Source organism: Epinephelus fuscoguttatus, linkage group LG1, assembly GCF_011397635.1.
Source record: "Epinephelus fuscoguttatus linkage group LG1, E.fuscoguttatus.final_Chr_v1".
In the NCBI taxonomy this organism is placed as follows: domain Eukaryota; kingdom Metazoa; phylum Chordata; class Actinopteri; order Perciformes; family Serranidae; genus Epinephelus; species Epinephelus fuscoguttatus.
The window spans coordinates 24336454-24364208 of record NC_064752.1 but is presented as its reverse complement, the minus strand read 5'-3'; the positions used below and the strand labels follow the sequence as shown (position 1 = coordinate 24364208).

General features: G+C 39.0%; 1 protein-coding gene across 3 annotated transcripts in view; it reads left to right on the top strand.

The window, feature by feature from the left end:
- The first annotated feature begins 3268 nt into the window (after positions 1 to 3268).
- cfap20dc (CFAP20 domain containing) overlaps positions 3269 to 27755 on the top strand; it is a 43747-nt gene continuing 19260 nt past the window's right edge. Inside the window, exons 1-12 of one of the 3 annotated variants that reach the window (XM_049588894.1) lie at positions 3269 to 3492; positions 3666 to 3755; positions 4357 to 4450; positions 4544 to 4616; positions 5712 to 5826; positions 5976 to 6123; positions 6544 to 6690; positions 11260 to 11432; positions 11548 to 11656; positions 15721 to 15831; positions 18069 to 18203; positions 19670 to 19992. In XM_049588894.1, coding sequence (XP_049444851.1) covers positions 3472 to 3492; positions 3666 to 3755; positions 4357 to 4450; positions 4544 to 4616; positions 5712 to 5826; positions 5976 to 6123; positions 6544 to 6690; positions 11260 to 11432; positions 11548 to 11656; positions 15721 to 15831; positions 18069 to 18203; positions 19670 to 19992 — 1539 coding nt within the window. In that variant the 5' untranslated portion in view covers positions 3269 to 3471. Of the gene's footprint in view, positions 3493 to 3665; positions 3756 to 4356; positions 4451 to 4543; positions 4617 to 5711; positions 5827 to 5975; positions 6124 to 6543; positions 6695 to 11259; positions 11433 to 11547; positions 11657 to 15720; positions 15832 to 18068; positions 18204 to 19669; positions 19993 to 27755 lie in introns of those variants that run through there. The other 2 variants (XM_049588902.1, XM_049588911.1) reach the window with 2 other exon arrangements.

The window sequence follows — 27755 nt, the reverse complement described above, 5'->3', positions numbered from 1 at the left end:
TGTTTTGTGTCTCTTCGAGGTACATTTGTGTCTCTTGAGTTAATTTTGTGTCTTTTTCGGGGGTTTGTGTTTTTTGTAGTTGTCTCTTTAAAGTCATTTTGTGTTTTGTAGGCTATCTGTCATTGTTTGGTGTCTTTTTTAGTTGTTTTGTGTCTGAGGTATTTTTGTATGTTTGTGGTATCTTTGTGCCTCTTGTCTCGTCTCTCTTTGAGGTAATTTTGTCTATTTTTGTAGGTGTGTTGTGTCTCTTTGAGATACTTTTGTGTCTCTCTTAGGTAATTTTGTGTCTTCTTTGGTTGTTTTGTGTTGTCTTGTAGTCATTTTGTGTCTCTTTGCAGTTCCCTTTCATCCCTTTGTGGACTTTTTCTGTCTCTTTGTGGTCATAAATAATCTCTTCCTGTTCAGTACATGTTAATTTCTGTGACATTTTACAGGTGAAGGCCAGGACGGCTCCCTAACATTTTGGGCCCCTGAGCTACGTCCGATAGGCTCATTCAGTAATCCATCCATGTATACAAGATGAACTCTTGCAGATTGATTATACTTTGCAGAGTTGACACCATCTGGATACAGTGATATCATATTGAAAATCCATTTGCACCTTTTGACCTATCTCTCTGACTAACTGATTGAAGTGTCTAGCTGCAAGAGACTTGGCGTCCCGACTATATGTATTGTATTCCTTTTTCTCTGCCGCATTCTCATCATTCATTCTGAAAATGTTTTCAGGACAGAAAAGCTTCGTTTTTGCTACAACATCAGAGAAGCCTTTTCGGTATCACTACAGCAAGCCTGAACATAAAAAAAAAAATCCATGAAAATGCAAATGGGAACAGAGATATTAAACGTTGCAGTGGCTCTTGTTCAAGAACAATAAAACTCACAGTCGTCATAGGTGTGACTGGACAGATTTCTTTTTTTCTGTGTCGTCTTTTGTTCCATATCCATAAATAACTGAGACCACCTTGTGTTTGAAGTCAGATACATGCAAAAAATGTTAATAAGCGGTGAGCTATACCGTTGTACTTCCGGATGTGGTCTCCCTCAGTAGCTAATTAAAAAGACATCTTTTTGATCTCATAATAGCCCTGCTGCCAGGGTAAACAAAGCAAGCGACAATGACACAATAATGGATTTTTGCATTTCAATAGAAGATACAACTTTAAAACAAATCTATTTTTAGCTGTTTTTCTCCCCTCTTTTAGCATCATCTTTAGGTATGATATTTATTATAATGTCCCATAGCACACTCTATAAACCCTATAGTAATATGACAAACTATTGTTTTGTTCTTGAGGAGTCCAGTGACGGGATTGAAGAGAAAACATTTGCTATCAACAATCTGAAAAATGAAAGCCATTCCTCACAATAGCGCTGCCCTGCTCATTCAGCCAGTCACCTGACTCTCTGCCCTGTCTGTCCTGACTGACAGATAAAGACTTTGTGCTGAAAACAGGAATAATGAAATTAAATGGCTATTGGCAAAATTTGACTTGTAAATTAAAAGTAGACTCAAGAAAATTGGAAATAATAACAGCCAGAAATGAATAAAAGTATCAAGCAATAAACTGTTGTTGTAAAAAGAAGCAGGATTAAAAAGCGTAACCTTTCACAGTATCAAGCTGACACCACTTATGATCAAAACATTTGTACAATACACTTTCTTCTTATTATGGGGAAGGGTTTTGAGTGAGTACTTAATTTATTCAGGTAAAATGGGACATTTTTCTGAAATAAAACAAGCATGTTTTCAGGCTACCAGTGCCATGAAATAATGAATTGCACTACTGTGTGCCATCTTGACAACTTAAAAAATATTAAACATGATGCAGTGAGTTCATATCAGCCACAATAGTATAGAATTTGCTGATGTTGTTACATGCATGCAAGCACACACACGCATGTCCATTGTAGATAAAATGGCAACAAGGAAACAGGCAGCAGAAGAACAGGGAAAAGCAAGGACCATATTTTTTTAATGACTAGTTAGGTTACATTATGAATCAGTTACTGAACTGATAAATTGATTCAACTAATTTAACAAACAAACAAGCATAACTGGCCCATTTTACTGTAACAGCTGTCCCATTTTACCTGAACATATCACTAGAGTGAGGTTGGTGTTCTTGATGTGCTTGAAGGTCCAAGATTTCTTGAGTATTTTTCCTGGCAATGCATTTTCTTTTAAAAAATATAGCAGAGGTCCATAATAAGTTCTAATTTTAGGTGTTTTTCTTGGTAATCTCTCAAAAAAAAGTCCCAAATTACTTATTACTTTGCCCTAATTTGTAAGTATTTATTCATATGAATATTCATTTCACAGTGTTTTACAGTAAACACTTTGGATCCCCAAATCTGGACGGGACAGATGAAACTGTAACCCTCTTTTCTTGATCGTGGCTGTTCCCCAGTGCTTCCAGGCTGTGGGTAATAAGCAGTCTGCAGTCTGTTTCCTACTCTACGTTTAAATTATAGGAGTACAGCAACTTCTCTTCACTGTCAAGCACGAGGCACTCACTCTCTCTTGTTTATTTATTGTCTTTGATTTATTCTTCTGTACAGCACTTTGGTGCTCTGTGGTTGTTTTAAAGTGCTTTACAAATAAAGTTGGATTGGATTGTTTATCACTCATACTTGTCCCCATAAAGCAAGGGCAGGTAGGAACCAATTAGCTCATAACCAAGGGAAGACGATGACTTTACTTACAAATGAAACAATATGCATAATAAATGACAATGAAATAATACATTACCAGTAACTCAATAATGCTGAATCTATTACTACTGTAATATATATAATGCACCATAACACAGTAAAGTAAGTAATAAATATCACCCATTTTGGTGACAAAATCACTGTAGCCTACTGAAATGAATGGGTGTGAGGTAAATGATAAAAAAGCCCCATGAAAATTAGAACGCTAATAATAATTAGTAATATTGGTAGCCTGAATTATATTTCAACAGGCTTACCTTTTTGTTTTGCCATAGAGACCTAGATGTTACAATACAAATTAGGCTACTTTTGCCAAGGTTCCACTTATTTCTAAATCTCTATTCACTAGTTGAATTTGCACATGGGAGAAGTTTGTCTTCAGGGTTTAATTTTCCAGAAGAAATGTTTCCATTTTAGTCCAAAACATGTTAATTTTCCTCCAAACCAACCTAGAAATGAAGGTAAATTTCTCCCAACAGCGTCTGAAGTACGTCACCGAAGCCTGCTGGTCTCGCTGTCATCGGTTGCTATGGCTACAGTAGCGTCAGGTAACCATGGAAACATACACTGACAGCAAAACCGTTTCCTCCAACTGTACTTTACACCTTTTATTGCTTAGACTGAAAGATACGATGTGTCTCTTTTCAGTGTAGCGCTTCAAACGCTTTGGGGTAATGTAATGGGTGGTGAAAATATATTTTATCTGGGTAAACACACACGTTAAATAACGTTTTTCGACCGGTGACGTGACGTAAAATGTTCAGGAATAATTATCAGGTAACCCTAAGTTTATTTTACAGCTAACCCAACAAACTGCGGCCCTCTGTTAATTGAGAGCCCTTGTAAATAATCTCGTCTCTTTTCAGGCTAATATGAGCTTTAGCTTGATGCAACGTTAGCATAGCATTAGCTGCAGGCTAACTGTGAAAGCTAACTGTCTTTCCTCGCAGGGTGGAGCTGTGGTGGAGGTTTTTAGTGGACAAGGAAAGGACCCTGTGGCAAAATGGAAACTTTGTGGAGGTCCGTCAGCTATACATAAGGTGAGAGCTGCTAGTTTACTTTAGCCTCACTATTAACACATAAAGAGTTTAACGAGCCTACATGTCTGCTATGTCAAGCTAGCACACAGGGCTAGCATACACTGCAGCTAATATGTAATGCAGTCTAATGAACATTGAACTTTAGACTGTAAACTTAAACTGTAGCAGGATCTTTTATACCCTTAATTAATCTAGATGTAAAATTATAGTTTGCCACTTCAACATATTGGTTGTCAGTACAGTATACAAATTATATGAGATTTGTTGTCAAAAAGATGGAAAATACAAACTCATGCAGCCTATTAACTGCATTATCAGAGACACTGACACTTCTAACTCTTAACATTAAGTTATCATTTTATTGTAGATGCAAAGGAACGCTGCTACTTTATCTATAATTTTCCCTTTTGCTTACACTGGATTTTTATGGGGCTGTTCTTGACACATAGCCTTTCCATTTCAAACCTCATATACAGCAAATGGTCACAAAAATACATGCAGTCTGCTCTCAATGACACGCCATAGGTACTCTGGTCATCTCATCATACTTAGCAAGGTTTTAGACTCAGCAAGGTCTCTTCTGTATTATTTCCCTTCTTAGGAGTTCAATAAAGAAGTCAAAGGATTTGTTTACTGTCTGGAGGGTAGCAGCCAGACAGTCAAGATGCAAATGCCGGAGAGTGGGAAAACGTCTCGTAAGTCAGCACACTTGCACCCATTTGTTAATTATATTTTGTTGCCCACATGTTAATATTAATTCACTTCTTGGCTTTTTTTTTTAATATTAGTTGGACTTCTCCAAAGATTCTTGGTCCTTCAAGTGAATATTCCTCAGTCTAAAGATTTTTCAGTTGAACTCGTGTAAGTACAGCAAGTTCAGTGTTGTTTATTTAAATACTTTTTTATGCTTTATACATTGCAACTCGCCTTGAACAACATTTGAGAGCGCGCCCTGCTGTAGATCTCAATAAATCTTTAATTCTGTGGTTGGGAGAGGGCTTTTATTACTGTTAGTGTGGCTCAGTATGGTAGCCACAGAAATAATTAATAGAAATGAACACTCCTTATCTCCTTACAAAAGATATTATACAATATTATAATGTACAGTAAAATATAGAACATAATTATTGAATCACATGCCTCTCAGACCACTGAAAAATAAAATAAAAGTAAACTTGTTGTCTGGTATGAAAAGACTTGAAACATTTTAAAATTGAGTATATTTGCAATGACTAATACAGTGTACTGTAATTTGCTTTAATAATCATTTGCAATTAAGATATTGTTTAACAACTTACTTCAAAGGCGGCTTTAATATTAGGCTACCACCCACAACAAATTCTAAAAGGTTATATACAAAGGAATAAGACAAATTTGTAAAACATAACCTAATGTGTGGATGTTTATTGGTAGAAAAAAAAATGTCACTGTGATTTACCAAGGTGTTCATGATCAATATAACACGTTTTGTGCAATCAAGACTCCACAGAATTCTATATTTAAAGCCTTTATGGAGTCTTTTATTGGGCTCAAAACTCTTCATGTGTGAATTCACTTCATGATTAAATTGAAATTATTACAGACCCAGGCTGTGGTGTACAGTATAGAGATGCTGCTGTTTAGATTTTGTTATGCCATGGGAGCTATATAGAAAACAAAACTAGGAGGACATACTGTCAGAAGTTGAAATAATACCTCACTATAAAGTTATTTGCCTACTGTTTTTTTACCCACACAGTACATCATTTTAAGAATCTGGGGAAATATTGCTGGCATTGCTGTTCTTCCATTACAGTGTGTCATGACGGCTGATTTCACAGCACTAGATTAAATTGAAAGCACCTTCAAGAGCTTCCCTTAGACACCCATAAAGCTTGTGGCTTTGTCTTCTCAGGACTTCTTAATGACACCATTGATGCTCGTGATAATTTATGTTCTGTTTTCTTCTATTCACAGGATAACTGATTCAGAGCGCCTGAAAAGGAGACTGCACTTATCAACAGTATATAAAGAGTTGTCTGCCACACCTTTGCATGCAAAGATACCTTTTGTAGGACTGAAACGCGGTATTGTGAGTATCTAATCCATCCTTGACATATTCTTTTAATACTTTCGATATGCTTTCAGTTATGTGTATCAGTTGTCATATCTTGTGGTTGGCGCTGAGCTGCGTCTCTAAAAGATCCTTTTAACTACAAAATAATGTTTGTGTCGTCTCAGTGGTCTACTTTGTGCATCGACCTTGTATCAATCACCGATGAACTCTTCAAGGGGTTTTTGACGCTGGATGGTATCACTTTGTTTGCTACCTGTAAAGTTCGCAGAATCTTCACCATGAAAACGGAGCCCGCAGGAATGTCAGATGATGGTAATGATTAACATCAAAACCGAGTTTTATCAGCATACCTTTAAGTCCCCTCTCTGTGAGTGGTTATTGAAGTAAGTCCGTGGTCTTCACCTTGAGTAGATTTGATCAGTGGTTATAGGAAGCTGTGTGTATCTGTGTGGAGGGAGAGAAACAGTTGGCTGTTTTCTGTGGTAGTTGGCTGAGAGATCAGTGTGTTTTTTTTGTTTAACTCAGAAATGGCTCATCAGAGCTAACAGCTGCACACCGTGCTGGCTGCTCAGTGCACACCTACGCTACTTGCCAGTAAAGACAGCTTGTCATTTGTATTTTTCTGTTGATCAAAGTGTTAACTTTGTTGCATGATGTTGTGTCATGATGATGTGTTTTGGTTTATTCTATGATTTGGCTAAATCTGAAGTTGTTCTTTGCTTTTTAATCTAGATATGTTCCTCAGTGGAGCTGGTCTCATGGACTCGATCCCTCGCAGTTGCCAGTTTCCACCAGATGTAAACTACGTCACTCAGGTGTTGAAAATGGAGAATTTGAGGAAGGCAGATGTGAGGGCTGGACTGTTGAGCTCTGACTGTGGTAGGTAAGAGCAAATTACAGGATTAGGAATTAATCAGTGAACAGTGGTGGAGAGTATTTACATACATCTACTCAAACAATACTTGAATACAATTTTATTTCCATTTTATGCTGCCTTATAGTTCTACTCCACTACATTTTGGAGGCAAATATTGTAGTTTTTACTGCACAGCATTTATCTGAAACGTTTAGAGTGGAGCCTAAAAGAGCATTGTCTGAATACCCAAACCAATCACCATAATTCATCTTGGCATTGTACATTTCGACAAACGACAGATGTGTATATTTGTAAATAAATATGCAGCGGACATGTTGATACTTTATGTGTCTGCCTCCGTTTCAACAACACTGTGTTTAACGTGTGGTGATGTTTAGGCACAAAATCACCTGGTTATGGCTCAGAAGAGACCATGTTTTGGCTTAAAATACTCAGTTTTGGTGGCACAGTCACAGCTAGAAACGCAGAAGTCAGTGTTCTGCTACTTGGCCACCTCCCAGGCTCAAATACATCTAATCAGAACTATGTTACTTTATATCATATTTTTATTGCTTTCCTTACATCCAGGCTGCCCTCTAAACAATGTTAAATCTTAGCTGAAACAATATGGAAAGTATGTTTCTGTTAAAATGACATGAAATTTATATTACGTACCTCTGTTTTCAGTTTGTAAGTGAGAGAATAAAACAGAGAAATAACCCAAAAAGTGAGTCAAAAGCAAAGGAAAATTTTTTTCAATCAGGAGAGACAGAAGAATGAAGTAAAGATAATACTTAATACAGAATATGTCAGAGGGAGATATTTTGTGATCGAGGGATATCTGCACAGCAGGATAAATCCCCCCATGGTGTCCAGACACTGGTGGTAGTGGCGGTGGCTGATGACTCTGTGGCTGCTGACTGCTGAGGCAGATGAGGCTGATGAATTCGTAAAGACTGGTGATGGGGAGGTGGAGGTTGTGCACAACTATGGCAGAGAAAGATCCATAGTTAAAAAGAGGAGCAGTACGATGATAGGCTGACAGAGAAGGTTTGTCACTATGCTATTGGTTGATTGTAAATCAGCTGATGATTTAATTGACCTACCAAGACAGTGACACCTAGAGATAGTGAGTGAGCATATGTGAAAGGAGTAAATGGCAGGGTGAGAAAGAAACTTATAGCCTGAGCATGAAAAGTATTGTCTTCCTGACTGAATTTTTATTTCATTTCATTTAGTGATAAATCCAAATGAAACTGAAAAAAAAAAAAAGATCTACGTCACTTTCGAAATGTTGATATGATCCATATGAAACATACAACCGTAACGTATCTGTGATTTGCAGAAACAATGCCAGCATTTTCTTCTGGTGACTGTGCTGTAGTATGATTTTAAAATGGTTAATACTCACATATAAGTTTAAAAATGCATCACAACAGGCTGTAACTTACGGCAGATATACTAAAGGTGTGAGTTTCAACTTATAAAACACAAGACATTAGCCACAACCCCCCAGTGAAACAGATAATATAAATAAAGAAGCGTCATGGTGCAGAAATGGTCGCACATGGACAAATTGTTTTCTGCGTAGAGACTGCGATGATAATCGATTTGTTTTCCTCGTATGAAATTCCTGTGGTCCTCATTTTTGTGTTCATTTGCACCTCACCTGTACTCAGAGAGCTGCAATTATCTCCTCATATAAAAAGACATGCACCAGTAATCCAGTTCCGCCGCCTCTGTGGCCTTTTTTTATCAGTGCTTATTTATTTGTTCTGACAGCTGTCTAAGTCATGTTTAGTCAACTGGCAGTGCCCATAGAGGAGAGCAGTAACCACGCACAAGGAATAGCTTTTCATAATTAGCATCTGCATTATTAGCATAACATTCCTAATCATAATTAAAATGATTGCTATTAAAGTAGGCATCCAATTTAACTGTGACCAAGTAGCTTGGTGAATATTGTTGCTTCAGTACCAATCTGTCACAAAGTGTTAAAAGTAAGATACAGCAGTTTTTATCATGCAGCAGCTAACTAACCATAATTATCTTACACACCATTACACCAAAGACATCCTTTTTCAAGGTCAGTGAAGTCACATGAATCAAAATTACTGCTCAAAATATTTTTTTCTCCTATCAACTATCATATATCTCATTTTATTCCCTATTGTTACCACATTCTTTTACAGGCTTCTGCAGATCTGAAGTAAACTAAAATTTACTCACTCCTACTGTAAACATGGGTCATTTTCTGAGTGTCAAATCTGCTGCTTCAAAGGAGTGTGTCTTCTTTTTCTTCCCTCTCAGTACATCCAACTCAGCGCCGTCTGTATCATCTCGACGTTCCTGTGTGTTTTGCGGAATGAAAGTGTCTGCTCTCTGCTCTGATGAGGATCAGACAGAAAGTTTGTTTTTCTGTTAGCATCAGCGGAGGTGGTCCTAATGAGCCCTGGCACAGATACAGCAGGGTCAGGTCGCGGCCCTATCACGACTCCCTCCAGAGCCCATTATTTTTACATGATGATTATGGAGCAGATTGATAGATTAAAGAAAAACACCAGCTCAATCAGTTCAGCAGTAGAGTCCAATTTATATTCTACCTAAACCATATATCGCATGTTATAATCAGTAGGCTCAAATTCAAAGTATAAAAAAAGGAATGTTTTTAAAGTTTATACCATAAAAAAAGTAGCTTTGAAAGTGCTTTGTAGATAGCGTTTAGGCGGCTTCTCACTGATCTTTTAAATGCTTGTATGAGGCCTTCACACTGAACTGGCTTTAAGCCTACATTTTTCATCTATGTGAACTATGCCAGCTGGCACCGGGTGTCAGTGTGATATCAGAAAGATACTGGACCCCTCTTTGGACAGACATTAATTTTTGGTTGGACTGAAAATCAGGTTGATGATATTTTAAATGTGTAACAATGTAACAATGTCACATTGTGTGGATGTTAACATTGTGACATTTTGCAGAAGTTTTGTTCTGCATACCTTACAACTAAACGTTGTTATTATACCTCAAGATGACGTTGGCATGAGACATTTGGAAGGCATTTGGTGGGATTTTGGTCACTTGACAACACACCTTAATGTTAGGAACTCGAGGAAAACCCAAGCACGGGACATAGGATGGAGATGATGACAGGGTTTATTGTCACAAGAAATTAGAATGGTCATGGTCCGGGGTCCGTTGGATGGAAGGGAGGAGGCTGAGAGGAAGCTGGCTTGGTGTTTAGGTTAAGCTGGCAGGAGAGGGATGATCCTGAACATGAAGGAGACAGGTTATCAACACGGAAAAAACACACAAGAAAAAAGTTAATAAGAATATCTTAGTTGGCAGTGAGGTAATCTGCCACTTGTTGATGATCTTATGAGGCAGGTGAGTATGGTGAGCAGAGCCAGGAACCAAGGAAACCAGGGAGGGGGACCACGCCCATGCTAGCCCACAGACAAAACTAAACGGGGAGGAAGACAGACAGGAACACAGGGAAGGGGAAACACAAGGAAACACAAGGAAAAACACAAGTTACAGCAGTGCTGTAACACTTAAAACCAACTAACTATCAACGTCATTAGTCGTCAGCATTCTACGTCAAATTGGCGTTGGCATTAGACGTTGTTCTGACAATGAACTTTGATCACCCAATGTCACAACCTAATTTCAACCAAATATCAACATCTAACAACATTGGTGGCCGGCTGGGATGTGGCTTTTGGAAATAAAGTTGCAGTAGCTACTTGATCATTGACATGACTGACAACAGATCAAGGACATTGCTTAAAATTTTCAGCCTTACTTGCCAGGTAGTTGAAGTTCAAGAATTTAGAAAGTGTAGTCGCTGTGTTTTTATTCAGGGTGCGATCACACCTGAGCTGTTTGGTCCATTTGTCAGATCGTCTGGTCTGTTTGGGGTCGGTGTGGATGCTCGTTTGAACTCTGGTGCAAAGAGCTAAACTTTGGTCCATCTGAAAATGTGGGTCTTGGTTTGCTTCCAAGGATTGTTTTACTTTAGGTGAGAACGCCATCTGGCACTAATATAGGAAGTGAACCAAAACACAGTGCTAATCCATAACTTACAATGACCATACCTTACTCGTCATCTGTGTAACAAGGACGTCATATCGTAATCTCTTCTCATCAGTGCCTGCCTTCTCTTTCAGTACCGTTTCATTTAAGGAATTAAATGCTTGACAACTTGTTGTTATGTCAGCTACTCATATTGTTCGCCTTCATCTAAATATTTAACTGACAGAAGCACCATAGCAAGACCAGAAACCTCAGAACGCATCAGTTTGGTGTTGCTTGATTTTTGTGAGACCAGGAAGTGTCTCACTTAGGACCATTTCATGTGTTGACAGTGTTTTGTGTGCTTGAAATAGCACAGTGTGAACACTAACTGAACCAAATGAAAAATACAAAAATGTTAAAACTTCACCCCCAAAACACACAGACTCTACCAAACCATACATGTAGAAGTGCCCTTAGAATATGTATGAGCATAAGATGTAAGGAAATGCCTGAGAGAAAATCCTATCCAAACAGCAGAAATCACTAATGGTCAATGTATAATGGGAATTCCTTTGCAGTTCCTGATCAGTCTACCACTGCCAGACCAGCCAGTTATCGCCGATCCAGGCCCCAGGGTGGTTTACACACAGCCCCCAGCTCCAGGGCTTCAGGGCTACCCCCTCAAACTGGGAGAAAAAACAGTGAAGCCTCAGACGGAGTGGATAGAAGTGCACTCTTTATCTCAAATACGGTAATTTCATGAATCCCATTATAACATATATCCCTTTATATTATTCATTACCATAAGTACAAAACAGAACATGTTGTCTTTGAACTTGTTTTTCTTCTTCTGTTGTTCCCCACAGGGAACCCCGTCCAGTGGAATGAACCAAAAAGTTACTGCAGAAAGTGAGAGCATTGTCAAGCTGAGTGACAAGTTATCACACAGAGAGCCGTCCCACATTCCTCTTGAGGGTAAATTTGGAATGGAGTTTATAGTGTTGTTCTATCTGGTGTGCATACTTCCTACAACTGTACATGCCCTGGTCTGTGGAAAGCCCTTTAAGATTTGCTTTACAACTGCTTTTTGACCAGTTAGAATTCCAAGTCATTCAGCATATTCATAATGTAATTTTGAGTAGTAGCTCTGATTAAAGATATGTACAATTAATTTCTCATTAGTCAAAATCTTAATTGTTGCTATCAGCAATTCACTTCTCACTGGAAATATCAGCTGCTGGTATAAACAACTCAGTTCCCATTAGTGGCCGTGTTCATTGTAGAATAACAATGTATAGTTGTTCTTGCATTACAGATATCATAAATGGAAATCTAGATAGCTAAAATTCAATTCTTACCAGTCAGAATTATTGATATGTCAGCTTGGAATTGTCTCTTGTTAGAATGTCAGAGTTTCTAGAATTGACCTTTCGCTAAGCTCCGCCCCTTTGTGATGGTCCGACAACCTGTCAGAGAAAACTTGGAGCCCACACTGTAACTAACTGCACTCTCTGAAGAAATATTAAAATATTTTTGGAAAAATGAAAGAGTGATTCCAGAGAGAAGCATACAGAGGGGTCTACAGTCTGTGTTTGAAGGATATATCCAGGATGTCAAACTGACTCAGCAGCAACAACAGGTTAGAAAGACAAAGATAGTTAGAAGCTAAAGCTGAACTGTAGGCTACAGATCACAGTGTAAAAGTGAACCACCACATCACTGCTGATCGACACAGAAGACAATGAATATAAAGGGAACCTTTGCAGATATTGAACCAGCTGTGTGGCATCACAGTGTGTGCAGATGAACGGTGTTGGGCTTCGCCCCCATGCCGCTGCCAGCACCCGGCCTTCCCCCGCTGGACGGGCAGGGATCTCCAGGGGAAGTCAAACAACGTTCATCTGCGCACACCGTGATGACACACAGCTGGTTGAATATCAGCAAAGTTTCCTTGCTTCCCTTCACTGGTTCCTGTACAGCAGGGTCAGTCTTTGTTTCACTGTTAAAATTATTAAAAAGCAAAAGCAGCATGTGTATACATTCAGTAGGCTGTATCTTCAGTACACTTTTCAGGGTTTGATTTGGGGTTTTGGAACAGGGAAGAAACGTATATCTTTTTCCAACCTCTCCAGGTAACGAGTATCATTAATACACGACGTGCCCCAGGCACAACATTTAGCTCCAAATCCACAAAACCAGCCTGAAAGTGAAGGAAATCTGAAATGACAGCATTAGAGTCAATGGAGCACACTTGTGTTGTTGTAGGACCCTGGTCTGAGCCGGCCCGATGCAACAATTGGCCAGTCTGCTTCCAGGGATGGGTATTTTCTATCATCATAGATATCTTAAATGCATACATACATATCCAATATGTCTGGTAATTTAAAAGTCGACCAATGGCTTTGTTGTACTCTAATGATATGACGCCCACATATCTGACATGGTTGCTGATATGTCGGACATATCTGAAATGGGGAATAACATTTCCACTTGTCAGAATCTTTTTTCAACATGTGGAAATGTACTTATCTGTACTCTTAGGAATAAAAAAGGAATTGCTGATATCGCAAATAAAATCAAAGATATCTGTGAATCAGATTTGACTAGTCTAAATGTAATCATTGCATGTAAAAATATATTTGTAACATGTCAAAATTGTTTGATAGATATATTCAATTAACATTTTAACCAGTAAAAATGACATTTCAACATATCACAATGACATTTTAACATGGAAATGACTTTAAAGGACTTTATATTTAATGATGAAAGGCTGTGTAGGAAAATTTAACCAAAGCTGGCTATTGACTGAATTTTTCTACAAGGTGCTGCACATATCTGGGTCCAACTTGTTGTTTGTGTTGAATGTGCTTTCCATGCCAACCTTCTTCTGGTTATCTGGCCAAATATGGGAGCTGCTACTGTTTCTGGACCCCAATAAGAAGCAGCAAACATGGAAGCTGATAATGGGAAAGAAGAGGACAGAAAGAAAGACATTGTTATATTTTTAGTCTAAGCTGTAATGTGGACCATGTCGCAGGATGCAGAGGTAGAGCAGATATCGTAAAAAGCAGATTACTTGGTCTTTGTTCAAAAGCACGGTCAATAATAGGTAAGCAATCAGTGAAGGCAAACAGAGCCAGAAAGGGAGTTGGCAGGGAGGCATTATGCACATAAGACAATTTGGCAAAGACAGTGAGTTGGTGGACCAGTATATATACCAAATGACTGATAGGTGGGAATAAGGAGCAGAAAATGTGAAAATGAACTAAAGAGAAGCTGAAATCAGGACAGAAATATAGCTGACAATATTTTGGAAAACTTCCAGAGAATCAGCCCTGTGGCTAGAAAATATTATCTGGAAAGAGCAATACTTTCTTTCTATTCTCACATTTTTACACAAGTGGAATCAAGATTCAAGAATCAAGAGATGCAGTGGGAACAGCTTATGGTGATCACAGTTACAGTGATAAACTGCTTTAATGGATCAGAAAGTTTTGGACAGAATCATTCCGACGCAAATGCTGTTTAAATATTTTGGAATATGGAATATAGCTTATGGAAATCAAGTAGTCCGCCTACAGTGTTCACTTCTGTTTCTTTTCTTCTACTCCCATGATACACTGCCTCTTGGTAACCTGTTTGCTTTCAGCTGGCTACTTGAGGCAGGTCCTGCGTGCACATTAAAATCATTATGTGAAAAAGAAAGTCATTTTCTCTCAATGAAAAACTTCACTCTCACCAATAGAGCATCCTCATATGCGGCCCGCCCTAGGCACCATGAGGAAACTACCCTGTTACATGAAGCTGGCCTTGCTGAAGTTCAACTTCATCGGAATAAATGAAGTAATGGGAACGAGTACCTCTACTTAGCTTGTCTCTCTTCCAGACCCAAGAACATCCAGGACCATTACCACATGCTTGGCACACCCACATGCATGCCTGCACTCATGAGCTGACTAACTAAGACGTCTGGTCTATTGTATATCCTCTGAATGTAGGGTCTGAAGATCAGACAGAACGCCCGACCCTCCAAGTGGACTCTAGATCCAGAGTCTTATGCCGTGAGCGGGTATTATCGGACAGCCACCCAAAGTAGTTACTGGCCAGTGTGATTTATAAATTTGACCTGGAAAGTCATAGTAACTATAGGCGGTTTCAACTAAACTAATATCACAACTGCCCAAACCCTCCTGTGGTCATTATGCCCCTACGATTGTTCTGAGTTCAGAGCTGGAATACAACAAGATGTCAACAAAGCAAAAACATGTATGAGTATGAAGTGTTGGGTTTGTGGAGTTGTTTCGCGTTGCTCTTTTTGGTGTGCAGGAAAATTTTTATTAACTGATCTTGTGACATGAAAGAGTATTTTTCTAAACCTAAATGATATGTAAATGATAAATGTATAGCGATACCAACTTTTCCAATTCACAGAGAACAAGGAGTTAGAGGACTTGTAAGTGAGTCTAGTACCTCTAAATATCTTATGACCTGGGTGACTGAGAATCTTAATAGATGAAAATCACTCAGCTTCTTTTTATTTTCTTGCATGTGAGCATAATTTGCATTAATGCAGATCAGGCTTTCATAGCTGCGTGACTTAAAGTGAACTGCCTTCTGTAAAAGTGCACACTGTCTTCCTCTCATTACTGCTCTTCTTGACCTTAAGAATGCACTCGATTATTCTTGTGCAGCGGTAAAAGCATTACATGTGAACCAACAGAACAAGAGCCCGGCTCTGACAGAGTATGTTCTCCCAAGCACCTAATAACAGCTTTTACAGTTGATAATACAACATCCTTTGAGCATGACTGAATGATGATTAAAATTTCTTAATTCAGCTGAACATAATGTAGCTGGATGTATTCTCTCTGCACTGAATGAATGTAAGAAGCTCAGTTAGTGAAATGCCTTCATTAATAGGGATTTTCACAGTGCATAATCAGTTCACAGATATGCTTCTGGCAGGCTATAATAACATTGTTGTGCGACTGTTTTGTGTTATAAAGCTTTTCTAATGGTGAAAGTACTCTATGTAGGAACACCTGGCAGTTTACAGCCCCATCCCCCAAAAGACAGAGTATTGGACAAACTGGGATCTAAGAAGCTGCGAGTCTGTGGTGCCGGAAGAGAGAGACTAGCATCATCAGGTAAGCTTTGTGCACTGCACCTTACATTCTTCAGCCCTTTTTACACAGCAAGTGTGTGACAGGGCTGCTATGAAGTCCCTTCATTTAGCCGCCCATGCTTTTTTATACAGGACCAATCAATGTAGGCATCATGCGGCCACTGTTTGTGGTTTTAGATAGCGTGCCAGTGTCCTGGAAGCAAGAGAGGCATGACAGGTGTGGTGTTTAACACAACAATGCAGGCCTCTAGTGTGACATATAACATAAGCATCAGCAGCACTTTCTAAACAATGGCAAAGGTATAACATGCCAATAACAATCATTTATCATCCCTGTTGTATGGCGGCTGGTGTTGCTCTCTGCTCAGAGGGTTAGGAGCTCCCCGACCTTATTGTTTTCCCAATTCACTGACATTTTTAGCAGCTGTTCATCTTCTTTGAGTTAGCTGCTAACTGCTGCTACACACAACACATCGTCAAAACATCACACTCATCCCATCCATTGTCCCGTCCTGCCGGCTGTCTCTTTTACACAAATGTTGATTCAGCACTGTTACTATCTCTGCTGCTGGCTTACCGGCAAGGCATCTTTATTCCCCCATTCTACAATTGTATCTTTTATAGAAAACGGTAAGGTGGAATAATGATGACATTCCAGCCTTGAACAGGCAGTTTAAAATGGGCTTCTGTTCTTAAAAGTCTAAAAATTTGAATACAGATTAGTATAAAATTAAAAATTAAATTAAATTAAATTCAGATTCAGTGGGTGTTTAATGTTTTTAAGTCACATCACTGTGAGAATTTCCGCTGTTGGCACCATGGGAAAAAATCTTTTTGACGGAGAAAATGACTTCAACACCTGCATGCACACAATGCCCTTATTTTCACCTCCTCCATGTTTTTAGCTCACGCAATGAGTCTGCTTCGTTAAACTACGACCTTGCTGGCCGGCCTTCTCATTAGTTTATTTTTTTTTGAGATGTAAGCACAGAGAGTATCATCAGGGTCATTTTGCCTTACCGTTCATTTTGAACTGACATCAGTGTTTATTTGAAAAGAGTGTATTTTCACTGTGACTTTGGTCTCAAATTTAAAGTGGTAATAAAAAGATCCTCACAAATCTTCAGTATACATTGCTCATACCTGTAGGTGCCCTGTGTAAGTTGGAATCATAGACTATGTAAAATAATAGCATAACTATCGTGATGTCACCCTTTGGTTTGTGGACACTGAGCGGCAACCTCGGGGGCTGAAATAGGAAGCCAATACGAAAGTGCCAAAAACTGCAGTTCTTAGATTGGCCACTTGAGGCTGGCTTCAGAAACCAGTCAATCCCCAAAGACCCCCATGTTAAAATCCTCAACTTTACAGCAGAAATAAACATGTTTACAGCCTGGTACAAAAAACAGTTTTGGTCTCTGTAGCTTATTTTCCCATCCATGGCAGCTGTACGGGGGTGCATTTTATATATAACTTACCGGTTTACATTTTATTAAGGCTTAAAATGATGCATAATTAAGCGTGAGCTGCTTTGTGTGACAGGCTGCCTGCTAATAGTGTCCTTGGCCTCTCAGTCAGATCCACCCCTCGCTCACCCACAGCACCAGCTTCTCACCTATGGTCACTTCTGGCTCCAAAAAACCAAGATGGTGACTTATATAATGCCGAGCTCAAGGCTTCAAGGTGGAGGTCCACAAACCAATGGGTGACATTACAGTAGCTATGTCCATTATTTTTGCAGTCTATGGTGGACTTCTGTTTTGAAGCCTTGAGGTCGGCCTTTACCCATCAGCATCTTGGTTCTTTGGAGCCAGAAGTGACCATATTAAGAGGAAAGCGTGGAGCTGTAGTGGGGCAGGGATGGATCTGCCTCATAGACTGTAGCCTCGCAGACAGCCTGTCTCTTACTTGACTTAATTATGCAGAACTTTAAGCCTTAATAATGTTTAACTGAGTGAGTTATATAAATATATAGTTATATTGTTTAGTTGTATTGTTTCTGTTTTTAAATCAGGCTCTCAAAATGTTTATTTACACTGTAAAGTTGGGCAATTTAACATGGGGGGTGGGGGGGTGGGGGGGGTGTCTATGTGGATTGACGCACTTCTGTAGCCAGCCTCAAGTGGCCATTCAAGGAACTGCATTTTTTGGCACTTAGGCTTTGGCTTTATTTTTCAGCCCTGGAGTAAGCCACTTTGTTGGAATACACAGTATGATTTGGTGATTGCACCATGGTTTAGGTGTTCTTCTGGTTAACAGCCTCTCCAGATGCTGCACCTGGTGGCAGCAGAAAGATGAGTAAAACCGGGGAGAAGAGCACTCCTCCAGCCAGTAGGCAAGAGAGCAAGCAACAACCTCTGACCCTAAAAGAAAAAACAGAGCACCTAACAGCAGGTGAGGTTCAAATCTGCTGCGAACAGACAGGGAGCATGACAGCAGGAAGCAGCAGCAGCAGCAGCAGCAGTAGCCGGGAGACGTGTGCAGTTTCAGACTGAGTTATGGTTAGAAAGGTCTAAAAAGACAGCAAGGGATGGGACAAAAGAGAATAATATGCATATTGAGTGATATTGGTGTCTCCTTTGCATGTTCTGATTTTACCAAGTTGCTCCTTTACTTGAGAAAAATACCTATTCCTACTCTTAGTTTATAAATTAAATCACTTCAAAATATTGCATGAATTTTAATGAGCCTCATTCTATGCTGCATACACCATCGCTTTTGTTCCCCTTTTTTAATTTTGCATAACCCACGTCAAGGCCATTTGCAGGATTTTTTTGTAGGAGTACCTACTCCTACTCCAGCCCACAAAAATCCCCCCATCCCCACACACACGCTCACACACCCACCTACACCGGCATTGTCCTCACAAAATGAGCGCACGTGCTCTGAAAGCTCATTTATGGATGTTTCTCCATAGCAGTAAGCTCCTTTGCTGCAGCCCTGCCCACAGACGGAAAGTAGTTAGTTCATTAATGGTAATGTGGCACATTAAATAAAAGTCAGAGGGACATCTCCTGAGCCCAGGGTTTGCCACACAGTGGGCAATTAGAGAAAGTGATTATACTGTCGAGAGGTTCAAATGTGCTCACTCATTCAGACAAAGGTGCCTCTTTTGATCTCATGCCTATCGTAGAGTTTAAGGATTCAGTGCGCCTTCTTGCACACACACATGAACGGATGCAACTTTCATTTAATGTTTAAAGGGTCTGTACCCATATATTCGGGTACACAGTGTCAGAAATTGTAACACTGCTCTAAGATTTTCTATTTCTGCTTTAACAAAAGTGGGAAAGAGAATGATTAAAGTCGCATGGAAATAATATTTGCTTCGAAAATATGCCAGTGAGATTTCTAAAGATGTTTGGACAGAGCTGTCATTTCATGAGTGACAACTTTGCAGTAAACTGCTGTTCTCACTCCTGATTATGTTGTTTATATTGTTATATTGTCATTAAGGCATTAGCATTGCAGGGCTATTAACAAAACCTACAAAAATGTCAGTGCTGGTGAAATTAATGTTCTCTTTTGGCAAGCAGTGGAATTAATTACAATATTGCATCTTGTTATTGCGAATTTTTATGTGCATATGATCAGATGAAATTAGAATGACATTAGTCACATGATGAAAAATTAGAAAAGGATTTATTGCTCACCGTGATGAGATGCCTATCATTATTCTCTTCTCGGTCTTCTTCTCAGACCTTTATGTGTATTCTGAAAGACTTATTCATATATTATACAGTTTGTATAATCAAAACCTCTTAAATATACATCCATATGCAACTATGATGTTTCGATAGGAATTTCCTGCACCTTGGGTTAAAACCGTCCTGTTTTTGTTCTATGCTCTTTTATTTTAGATGAGCGTAGCTGCACTCCCGTCAAGGAAAGTTCAGGAGCTGCCCCCATACCAGCCGAGTCTCCTGCCTGCTCGATCTGTCCAGGTTTGTCATGTGACCTGGAGGTCTGGAGCAGCTGGGAGAGTAATGAGGGGTCCGAGCCCCAGCTCATTCTGCAAGAGGAGGTGTTCACTTTCTCATCCCAGCCACACTCACCCAAACGAGGGCAAGGCCAGGGCGACCAGGAGAAGATGGAGATGGGAGATGATCAGGTTCAGAGCAAAAGTGGGGGGCGATACGAGGCCCAGCCTGAGGATGACTTTATTGGCAGTGAAAGTGATGAGGTACGTCTGCTCTTGGGGAGAGACACATGCACACTGTAATTTAAATGCACACGCATTTGAAATGCATCGTGCATCTTGTATGTTGTTTTGACACAAGATATATTCCTCTGACATTATGTCCACAGTTTAATTTGATTCAGTTTAATTTGATTAGTTACAGTTTACTGCCGATTCAGAATACTTTAACGTCGAAGGTCAGAGGGGTTATTTATCATCAGATAATTTATTAATGGTTCTGAGACTTATAATAAAGAATAGTAGTTTTCTTTATGCTGAGCAGGGAAATTAAACTGTTGAACTGAGTATAATGATTACTATCTTCAAAGAAATGCTAATTGCTTTTACTTATTTAAAACTTTATAATAAGTCTGATAATTCAGACTTAAGAACCTCATTTTGTTGCGCAGCTGATTAGTTTAATTTTAATATAGTTTCTTTGGCTCAAAGTAATGTATTCTATGCACCATGTTAAATACAAATCCCACCCTAAAACACGAAAACCTAAAGAAAAACAGAGACTAGCAATATCTGTTGCATGCATTCTTCAAATCTGATGTTTGATGGTGTATTTTGTAACTTGTTGATAACATCCACACACTGCATTCCTGTACGATGTGGATAAGGTACCAAACATAGACTACATCTAACTATATCAGTATATTTCCAGATCAAGTCGACAGGAGAAAAAACTTCTCTTAAACATTGATAGTAAATGTCAGGTTTTAAGTTTAGTAACTCAGCTCTTCTTAAGACTCACCATTTTCCATTGTAATTGTGTGTATGTGCAGATGTGCATGTATAGAGCTCACACCAGGGTGAAGAAACACAGTATAAAGCTGGTTCTGTTTGAAATAAGGTGATTCTTTTTATTATGACCTTTGTAAATTGCTGGTAATTTAATTGCAGTTTTTTGTCTTCTACAAAGCTCTAGAGTTGATACTTTTCTTTATTTTTTGCATCACGTTTTGATTAGGGGAATAGTTTCATGTCCATATTCACCTCTGGTAAACATGCACAAACAATTCCTTTTCATTGGCTGCCATTTTACATCACTAACAAGCCCAAAATAGCTTATTATTAACTTATCGTCAGCAGTACCTCCTGGTACTACTTCCCCAAACAAACAAACAAAAAAAGACAGAGGACAATAAAAGTAAGCTGCTTTTGGCAAGGTAGGGAGGATGTGACACACACACACAGGTTGTGAGACAGGTTGCCTTGTTCAAAGGCAAATTATCATGTAGCCTTTTCAAACGCTGATTTCAAACACTGCCCTAATAATGAGCCATCAAAACACTTCCTAAAGTAACAAACACCCACCATAGAAAATTATTGCCTGGGCTTTGACCAGTAGAATATTGTGTACTTTTCGTTTTCAGAAGACCTGCCGCACCTGCTGTCCAAGGACAATGCACTTGCTGTTACCAGTGAAATTACCATGCCTATAGCTACATAGTTTATAGAGGTAGTCATTTTTTCCCTCCGCCTTTGCATGTGAAAACCACAAATGCAACTTTCTAGGCAATGTCTATCAGTATTCTCAGAAATTAAGTCATAGCAACAGTATTAAACAGCTGAGGATTAATGCACAAAAATGAATTGTTACAACATTTCACAATTAAATAACACTGAACGTGTGTCTGAGTTGGGTGTTTAACTGGGCACTTTTTCCAAATTAACACATTAAAATCAGCTCCCATCACTTGGTATGAACTATGGTTACAGGCTGAGGATAGAAGCATGTAATTTCATTCTGTGAAACCACAGTAAGCAATTTGATCCAGTGCAATGCACCATATTTTGAAACTACCAGCAAAAAGAAGGGCTTTTTTATGTTTTCTGGCTTCCCACCTACAACTTCTCTGTGAGATGGTAGTCATTTTGAAAGTGACTATTCTTCAGAGGGGAAAATGTGAGCCACACTTGTTTGAAAACACAGTTTTTCTAGAAGGACACAATGGCTGTTCTGTCAGGTGTCCACAAAGATCATATATTGGATAACCACAACTTTTTCAAGTATAAACCACACTCCAACAGGCTAGAGTATGCCGAAATGTTTTTCTGTAATAGATTTTTTATGATGGCTGATGGAGCAAGGCTATTTGTGGTGGACCACAAAGCTGCAAATTGCATATTGCTCCAGATGTGGTGGAAACATATTGTGGGGTACTTAAAGTTATTGTAACATCTTCCCATTGGGTGAAGATGAAAAACATCAACTGAGAAAGTTCGTTTAAGGATTCTTTACAGAGTATTTGACCTCCAGTGGTGCTATGGAGCTGGTTTTCCATGAGAAGGTCTCACAGAATAGGATGCATATGTGCACACATTGGTGACACAATACACAGTCCTGTCACTGATCAACTAGTGGTGATAAGAGCCAACAATGCAGCAATACCCTAGCAAAGGCAGGGAAGAAGAAGAGGAAGATGGTTTGCCAGAAAACGTGAATGAAAAAAATGCTGGATTTACAACACTTTAACATTACCGACATACCGAGGCACCCTATGTTGTCCTTATGCAGCGAATCAGGCCTGATCATCATAATATGGTGTAAGCAACTGCCGAGTATTAAGAGTGAGAAAATTTGAGTAGGTTAGAGGTTGGTCAAACACTCACAGGACTTTCACCCAAGAAACTGCTGTTTGGTTCCTGTGTTAAACCAAATATCAGCAGTGAGTTATTTTAACAATGTACACATGATGTGAGTCACATGATGTAGTCACGCATGTCATGTGACTTTATGTCAGTAAGACCTCCTTATGTTAACCCAAACCATGATCTTTTTCTAAACATAACTATGTACTGTTGTTGCCTAAACCTGAGGAAATAAGCCTAAAAATGTAATAAACCTAAGTTGGAAGTTCATTTTGAAACAAACAGTATGCATTTACTGAGTGGAAATTATACATTTCCTGTGTACACAGAAGTTTATTTTGAAAAAGCCCAATGCATGCAAAGAGTGGAAATTGACACATTGTCCCTGAGTGTCAAGAGTGATGCTAGAGGGGTACCTAGGGTGTCACTGTTTGATGTGTAGGGCCATCGACCAAGCATCAGCATTTGACAAGCTGGGAGTAAGAATATGCTGCACTGACCAGGGTATAACCACTTCCCTCCTTTGCCAAGTGTAAATCTGAGTGTCATCTGCATATCTAATATGAGCAAATTATTGCCATGTATGAATTGACCTAGAGTAACATAATAATAATAATAATAATAATAATATAACAAAAGCGATCCCAGAATTGAACCCTGGGGAACTTCACATCACAGTGATCAACTCAGATTTATGATTCCCAATTACAGTAACACAGCCCCTGCCCTCAAACTATGATCTGAACCAACTGAGGACCGTACCAATGTATCAGCAACAGTATCACGGACTGAGGTCAAGCTGGATCAAAATGAATGTTTTACCTGAATCGATGTTCAGATGAACACAGATGTAATTTAACACTTTTATCAGTGCACTGCAGTGATTTGGTCTGGGGCCAGACTGAAATCTGTTCAAAAGGCCTTTTATATTTAAAAAAAGTTGTTGAGCTGAATCTCTTTCTCAAGATTTTTTTTTGCAAGTAAAGGGAAGATTTGAGATGGGTCTGTAATTATTTCATAGTAAAACAAAAGACCCAAGTTGCCCTTTTTTCAGCACATCCATTTCCAAGCAACTGAGAACAGCAGGGTCATTGGTGTACATTTCAATATAGTGCAAAGATATTCAGAGAAGACACAATCACTACATGATAGCTGCTTGCATTGAAATCAGTCTTGAAATAAAGCCACGCCACCACCACCATAGTTCCTGTCAGCTCAAGAAACATTCATAGAATTAAAGTTTGGAGGGACTGACTCGATTGAAACTTTTAAATTCTCCAAAGGCGTGGGCTAAAATGGCACCCTTTCAAGGTTTCTGGTCTGTTCTGTTATTTCTTGTCATTGTTTTGATTCCATTTGTCTCTTGTCCTTGGCAGAAGTAGCAGAAGCTTGACACAGAGAGTAGGCTAAAAAAGATGAACAGTTTTTCTCCTGACTGACAGCCCTCCTGTTTCCTAGTTGTCTTGTAGGTGTTAGTCATGTTGTCATTGGCCCATGGTAAAGGAGTATGAGTTACAGTCCATTCAGCTCCACATTCACTTTTAACTGGTGGATCTTAGTTTCTTGCACTGCAGTATTCTGGAAAAGTTTATGAAAGCTAACCAGCATGAGCTAATCTGAGGTTTGTTACTGTAGGTGGTAAGGCCATGACCCATCATCCTTTTTGTAGTGTGTTTAAAGGTCCAGTGTGTAGGATTTAGGAGGCTATATCAGCAGAAATGGAATATAATATAATCAGAAGGTTTTCTTAAGCGCATTATTACCTGAAAATAAGAATCACTGTGTGTTTTTGTTACCTTAGAATAAGCCTGTCTACATAGGGAGTGGGTCTGGACAATAGGGCCAGCCATGTTTTCGCATTGGCCACCATAGTTTGCAGCCCCTTCACAATGAGCAGTGTCAGAAAATCACAGATTTTTTTAATGTTAAACTGCTTTAATCAGTGTTATTACCATGTTGTATTATTGTTTTGGAGAGGAAGAGACCTCCGTGGATAATTTGGCTCTGGGTAAAAACCTCCTGAGTGTCTGAATCTTGAGTTATTAGAGAAAAAAGTGAGCACACAATAGCAGGAGCTGGGCAAGGCACCCATCTGCGGCGAGCCAAACAACCTTGGAAAAACTATAGTTCAGTGTAGAACACAGCAAAAGGCTTGCGCTGTTTGTAGGCCATACTTGTGCAGCACTGAAGAAGTTTTAAGTGTTGAAACTTAAATAGTTGCAGCCTTCTGCGTCCTTCAAAAATGAATGAAAAACAAGAATATCAGCAAAAGAATGTAAGCTAGCAGCGAAGCATCTTCTCTGTAAGAAAGCAGGAAGTCTTTGTCTGAGGATACATGAAAGAAAACAAAATGATGAAACATTGATCTGTGTTAAATGTTGACTTTCAGAAAGAGTTGTGTACACAAAATAGACTTGTGCTTGGAAAAATGGCATTGTAACTACTGTGGAGGTCTGAGATTCAAAAGGCACACTCAACCTGACAAAAGTGATAAAACTGACCTACTGCCACTACACTGCCATTAGCAGTGGCAATAAATGAAACATGCAACGTATTTCTAAAGCTATGGATGCCAACTTTGCTTAAATAGATGCACAGTATAAAGTGCAAGACATGCAACACAGGTTGTGGGACAGTTTTTGACAAATCACCTAAGCTCTACCTCGAAACTTTAGCTGACTAAGTCACCGTATTCTGCCGCCATGGCTGTAGTAATAAATCAGACTGTTTAGCCATCAGTTGGCCCGATTTTGATTTTCATTCATTTATAGCAGGTTGCTCATTTCTCAACTTGGAGCAATATCATCTTTCAAGGTGTTGCATCAGTTTCATGCCATTCTTTTGTGCTACCGTTTGTTCTTAAACATAGAGAAATATTAAAAACAAAACAAAGCAATGAACCTGCAATGTATGAGCCATTTGGAAATGTATGAGATACAATAGACCAATGTAAAATTTGTTATATCTTCAGGGAAACACAGTTGTTTTAATTCAATAATAATTGAAAGAATGGGCTGTGCGGTAGCATCGCAATTGTTTATTCACTTGCAGTTATGAGAATGATAAAGCACAGAAAGAAAAGAGAAAACAAATAACATATGGAGCAGGTGAGATAAAAATCTTGAGGGGATTATAATAGCCTTTCACCCCAAAAACAAAGCTCAGAGATGAAAGAAAACGCCTCAGAAAGAGACAGCATAAGGAAGAAATAAAGAGACAGCGATTGCAGCTCTGAGCAAAAGCTTCAAACAGTTTAATTCATGAGAAACAATGTCTATATTATGAACTTAAAAAGTGTAGGTGTGCTGGCAATCTGGCTCTAAGTATCCCACAGTTGTGATTCTCTGTGTTTCATAGAGAATAGCAAAAGCCGGTGTGAATGTTGGGAAAATATAGTATTACAGCATGTTGCATTTTAAATTAGAATGTCTCAGTTCCTTAAACAACAGGGTTAATGAAAAAAATTAACTCAAATTTGATATATCTATTTGTCAAACTGACATTTTAAATCAAGTGATCGGCTATTGGTCTTGTTGATGCCAATTTTTTACCTGTTGAGCTGGTGCACGATATTAAAGCCACATTCCTTCCAAAATCTGTTTCGAATATAAAACATTAACGCCTGTAGGCTTAAGTGGTGGCTCTGCAAAGTTTGTAGCTTTCTCCTTCGTTGGACAATGGCAGCTGTAGTCGGCTTTGATTTAATAGTTAAAATGGATTCCAACTGTGACCCAGTTTCACTGCAAACCAGTGTATCAAAATGTCCACAGAAACTTCAGTATTATCGTGCTCTGTCCACACACTGTATGTTCAGTTCAGTCCAAAAAAAAAAAAAACATGTTTTCTTCAATGTGAATAATTGTCCTGCTTTAATGTGCTGCTCTTTGTTTATGTGCATCTAGTACACGTACATTACTGTGGGCTTCTAAGAATGGTCATTTGGTTTTATCTGTGTTGTTCAGAAGTGTTTTTGTTGCAGGAGTTTCTGTAAAGTTTCCATGGGCGTTCTTTTTTCCCCCTGCTGTGAAACTGGGTCACCATTGGAATCTATTGTTACTGTTGTGAATCCAGCTGCCGTCCTTAGTGGATGAGCAAGTTACAAACTTTTCAGAATCATGTATCTCTCAAGCCTACAGGGGTGAGTGTTTGATATTCAAAAGTTTTCAGCGAAGTGTTCCTTTAATGTTGGACAGAGACATGTACTGTGTCTGTATGTGCAGTGTGTGTTATGTAACCTGATTGGTAGGTGACACATTGGTGAACTACATCACTGAGTGTTAACTTTGGATCTGGAGGTGGGAAAGATTAGCAGACTTAAAGAGAATGCTATTACCCTTTGTAAATGTGAGGTTAATTTTAAAGCTAAGCCACCAACACCTGGTCAATCCCAATGACTGTTTGCCATCTCATTATCATGTTTCATTAAGTGCAATCTGAATGGCAGAACACAACATTAAAGTTGCTCAGGTAACACTGAAAACATTAGAAACAGTCTACCATATTAGCTTAGGCCATCATCCTTTTTACAGTGTGCTTAAAGGTCCAGTGTGTAGGGTTTGGGAGGATGTATCGGCAGAAATAAAATATGAATTAATAAGTATGTCTTCTTTGTGTATTTTTATGTGAAAATAAAAATCTGTGTTTTTTTTGTTACCTGTGAATGAGCCATTTTTATCATCATAGAGAGCAGGTCATCGTCTGCAGAGATTTTTTTGATTTGTACCATGAAAATGCTTTATTCAGTTTTAATTACCTGGTCTGTTTGGTTTGGAAAGGAAGTGACCTCTACGGATAATTCGGCTCCTGGTAAAAACCTCCTGAACAATGATGGAATTCTAACCAGGAGCAGTTTCAACAGCAATCTGCAGTCCTCACTGCTGGATGCCGCTAAATCCCCCTAAATGGTACACACTGTTCCTGTAAGGCATTGTGGGTAGTGACTAGGCTGTGGTGGTGGGGTCACAGGGGATGCTGAAAAAAATGCAGTGGTCTGTGGTGGAAAGTTGGAACAGGATCAGAAACAAAGATCAAAGAAACAAATTATGTACATAGCAGCTTGTGTGTACTATCCTTCTAAGAAGTACACTCGCTTTGCTTGTGTGCGTTCATGTGTGTCTTTTGTGGCAACAAAGATACCACATACCAACATAAACAAACTTACAGAA